The 4,527-nt window shown below is 38.8% G+C and overlaps 1 protein-coding gene across 1 annotated transcript; it reads left to right on the forward strand.

The window, feature by feature from the left end:
- Positions 1-1,430: 1,430 nt before the first annotated feature.
- Positions 1,431-3,806, forward strand: LOC122066781 (putative disease resistance protein RGA3). The gene has a single exon (XM_042630616.1). The coding sequence runs from the start codon at positions 1,431-1,433 to the stop codon at positions 3,804-3,806; it is 2,376 nt and encodes a 791-aa protein (XP_042486550.1).
- Positions 3,807-4,527: the final 721 nt, after the last annotated feature.

Raw genomic sequence — 4,527 nt, forward strand, 5'->3', positions numbered from 1 at the left:
AATAAATGTTTGGCTTCAGTAATTACCCGCATAAATTAAAATAATATTTTTGATTCCAACTATTATAATCATGGTATTCACGAATTTCTTATGCATAGAAATATTTATGTCTCTAATTGTTGCCTATGTTGGAATTTGTTTGAAAGTCTTGAGCACTTGTTTTTTTATTATCCTTTCTCTAAGTCGGTTTGGGGAAGTAGTCTTCGCAAGCTTTGGTCGAGTCCTAGAATTATTCTTCCATTTGAAAAAGGATGAAAATGAATTTGAAATGTTTTTAATTGTAAAACCCTTTCTGGTCATCTTGGCAAGTCAGTGCAACATTATCTCATATTTGGTGGGAAAGGAATAAAAGAAGATGGACTACCAATTCTCGTTCACTGGAGTAGATTAGGGATGCTATTTCTTTTAATGTGAGGAATAAAATTCTTCATAATTTTGTTGTTTGCCTAGATACAAATAGAAATTGGTTCTTGGCTTCTTCATAGGACCTTTCTTTATTCCACCCTCTTAGATTTGGCATATTCTTGGGACCTACCTCTCTTCTATTCCTCCTCCCCCATTTTCTTGTATCATTTTCCTTTTTATTGTTTCTTCCACCCCTCCCCAATTTTTTTGTATCCCTCCCTCCCTTCTTTACTTGTTTTTTCCCCTCCCCACCTTTTTTTGTTTCGTTCCCTCCTTTGGCTTGTTTCCCCTCCCCCCTCCCCCCTTCCCCCTCCCCCCTCTTTTTTGGGTTTGTCCCTTCTCTTAGGGGGCTTCAGGCCCATCTCTACTGGGCTTGGTAGGGTTTTCACCCTAGTATGGCCAATTTGGCTTTGCTTGTTGTATTTGTTTTCTTTCATCTTTTTAATATATTTTTCATTAAAAAAAAAAAATCATAGTATTCTTCAAAAATATATTTTTATTCTTACATAATTTTATATATATATATATATATATATATAATTTGACGCCCCATATGTGGGGCCTACCTTACCAATGGGTGGTGGTGGGAAGACGTCAGAGCTCATATGCGTTATACAAACTGGGCCAAACCATGTCGGCCAACGCTTCATAGTCCAAGAGGAAAGGGGCATGAAGTTTCTGTTTGGTCGATAGGAAGGGATGAGTTCAGACTTCTGTCTCAATAATTGAAGATATTTTCTTTCGTAGCTTTTACGGACTTTTGCAAACATTTCTAGCCACATGACTAGCAACAGTCCTTACCAAAATAAAAAAGACTAGCAGCAGTATAGTCAAGCTCCTTACTTTACCCATTATGAATTTATGACTCTAGTTGTTAACACAAGGAAAGAGGAAATACAGAGGGAGGCTCTTTAATTTACGCTTTTGAAGATCATTCCTTTGTACCTTTAGAGAGATTCAGAATTTCTTTTCAATTCAAAGATTTAAGCAACTTTGATCAAGTAGACAATTAAGCTGCAAACAAGATGGTTGATGCAGTTCTTCGAGTTGTTCTTCAGAACATTGACTCCCTACTTCAGCAAGAGTTTGGTTTGGTATGGGGAGTCGATCGAGAGATGAGAAGGCTTTCTGACACCTTAGACACAATTAGAGATGTATTGGAAGATGCTGAGATGAAGCAATTCAAGGATAAGGCTATCAAAGGTTGGCTAAAGAAACTCAAGGATGCAGCTTATGATGCAGACGACATCTTAGATGAGTGTGCTGCCAAAGCACTTCAATTAGAAGAATCCCAGATGAGCAATTGCACCAGCCTGGTAAGCAACTCTTTCTTATCTTGGTTCAATTTGGAAAAACTTATGTTTCGTCTCAAGATTGGACACAGAATAAAAGATATTAGAGAGAGATTTGATGATATTGCTGATGAGAGATCCAAATTTCATTTGAACCCTCGGGGAAATGCAATGGAATGGACTGTTGAGACTAGTGAACGAGAGACTAGCTCCATTCTAACTGAATCCCATGTTTATGGGAGAGATGAGGACAAAGAAAAGATAGTAAAAGTATTGATGGACAATATTAGCAACCCAGAATTACTGGTTTATCCAATAATTGGAATCGGTGGTCTTGGGAAGACCACAATTGCTCAACTAGTCTACAATGATGAACAAGTGAAAAATCACTTTGAGACCAGAATTTGGGTTGGTGTATCTGATGATTTTGAAGTAAAAAGGCTTACCAAAGCAATCATCGAATCTATGGGTGGCCCTACATATGATCTCACCGAGTTGGATCCTATGCAAAACCGCCTTCGTGAGATGCTAAGTAGGAGGCAAAGATTTTTGCTTGTACTCGATGATGTTTGGAATGAAGATCAAAATAAGTGGGATAAATTGAAATTTTCATTGACATGTGGAATTCAAGGATGTTCAATTCTTGTAACCACTCGTCTTGAAAAAGTAGCATCAATCATGGGCACATTTCCTGCTCACCACTTGAAAGGACTCTCGGAGGATGATTGTTGGGCTTTGTTCAAGCAACGTGCATTTGGAGATGGGAGAGAAGAGATTGCAAACTTGGTAGTGATTGGAAAGGAGATTGTGAAGAAATGTGGAGGTGTTCCTCTGGCAGCAAAGGCTCTAGGAAGCTTAATGCGCTTCAAACACACAGAGACTGAGTGGATGTTTGTGAGAGACAGTGAAATTTGGGATCTACCAGAAGATGAAGAAAATACCATTTTGCCGGCCTTGAGACTTAGCTACAATCATCTGCCCTCACATTTGAGGCAATGTTTTGCTTATTGCTCTATATTTCCAAAGGATCATAGGATCCAAAAGGAACAGTTGGTCCATCTCTGGATGGCTAATGGTTTTATTCCATCCAAGGGTAAAATGGAGTTGGAAGATATTGGTAATGAAATTTTCAACGAGTTAATGTGGAGGTCTTTCTTCCAAGACGTAGAAAAAAATGATTATTTGAATGTAGTGAATTGTAAGATGCATGATCTAGTCCATGATCTTGCATGTTCTATCTTGGGTAAGGAATGTTTGACCTTAAAGACTGGCGAGGAAATAATTGTTCCAAAAGAGATTCGACACCTATCATTGGAGCGTATGAACATGCTTTCGTCTGACGACTTACAAATGTTGGTAGCATCCACTAATGAGTCTTTGCGTAAATTTCAAACCATTCGTACTTTGCTGCTAAATGCCTTTGATTTAGATGTAGATTACCGGCCATTTTCAGCTGCCTGTTTGAAATTTCCAAATTTCAATATTTGTAATCGTAGATGCTTACGAGCATTAGAACTGAGTTTCAGTTCTGTAATGGACCGGCCATCGTCAGCTGCCTATTTGACAGACTTGAGGTATTTGATACACTTGAGGTACCTGAAGCTCTACATGATGAGTATTAGCACATTACCTGAATCCTTGAGCAACCTAAAACATTTGCAGACATTAATACTAGACCGTTGTCCATGTCTTCAAAAGTTGCCTGCACAGTTGAGTACCATGAGCAGCCTCAGGCACCTGGATATTTGTGGATGTGAGTCACTAAGGCAAATGCCAATCGGAATAGGGAAGTTGATTCACATACAGACATTAAGCATGTTCATCGTGGGGAAGAAGAGTGGATATCGTATCAATGAGTTAAAAGGACTGAACCTCAGAGGACAATTACACATAAGAGATCTTGAGAACGTAAAGAATTCAGTGGATGCCAAAGAAGCCAATTTGATGGAAAAGAGAAACCTTAACTGGTTAACCTTGTCTTGGTCTCCAAATAATGATCAAACTCACATTCAAGAAAATGCTGAAGAGGTGGTAGAAGGGCTTCAGCCCCCAACAAGCATAAAAATATTGAAAATGGAAAGGTACCAAGGCATGAAGTTTCCAAGATGAATGGAGGATTTGTCGTTCCAAAATTTGGTTGATGTTCAATTGATAGATTGTAGCAGATGTGAAAATTTCCCACCTCTTGGGCATCTGCCATTCCTGAAGTTTCTTCTTGTAAGTGGAATGGATTCTGTCCGATACTTATTAGATGTTGAGTCCGATAGTGGTGATGGATCGGCTAAAGGATTCCCGTTGCTGGAACAACTGCAATTATATGGCATGCTAAATTTGGAAGAATTGTTATTGAATGTTACACGAGGAAGAGAAGTAGTAGTATTCCCTTGCCTTGTTGCAATGAATATTGTGAATTGTGATAAGTTGAAAACCCTTCCATTGCTCCCGTCTCTTGAACATTTAGATCTACAAACGAAAAATGAAAACATTCCAGAAGGGCTGCTACAAAACCAAAACCTCCCTGTTCTTAAGAGTTTGAGATTTTATGATTCCCCCAACCTCGTCACATTGCCAAGATTGTCTATTAGGCATGGGGAATATGGATTTAGCTCTCTTAAACACTTGGGGTTCAACCAGTGCAATGCTATGAAATATTTGTGGGAGGATGAGACCCAATTCAAGGGGTTGAGTTCTTTAAAGGAATTGAGGATTGGACCTTGTGACAGATTAGAAACTCTCTCAGGAATGAGATATATAACATCTCTCGAGAACTTAAGGATTGATAAATGCCCAAAGCTGGAACTCTCCAAATTGGAGGATTTTCGACACCTCA

The sequence above is a fragment of the Macadamia integrifolia genome, unplaced genomic scaffold, assembly GCF_013358625.1.
Source record: "Macadamia integrifolia cultivar HAES 741 unplaced genomic scaffold, SCU_Mint_v3 scaffold2581, whole genome shotgun sequence".
NCBI classification, from domain to species: domain Eukaryota; kingdom Viridiplantae; phylum Streptophyta; class Magnoliopsida; order Proteales; family Proteaceae; genus Macadamia; species Macadamia integrifolia.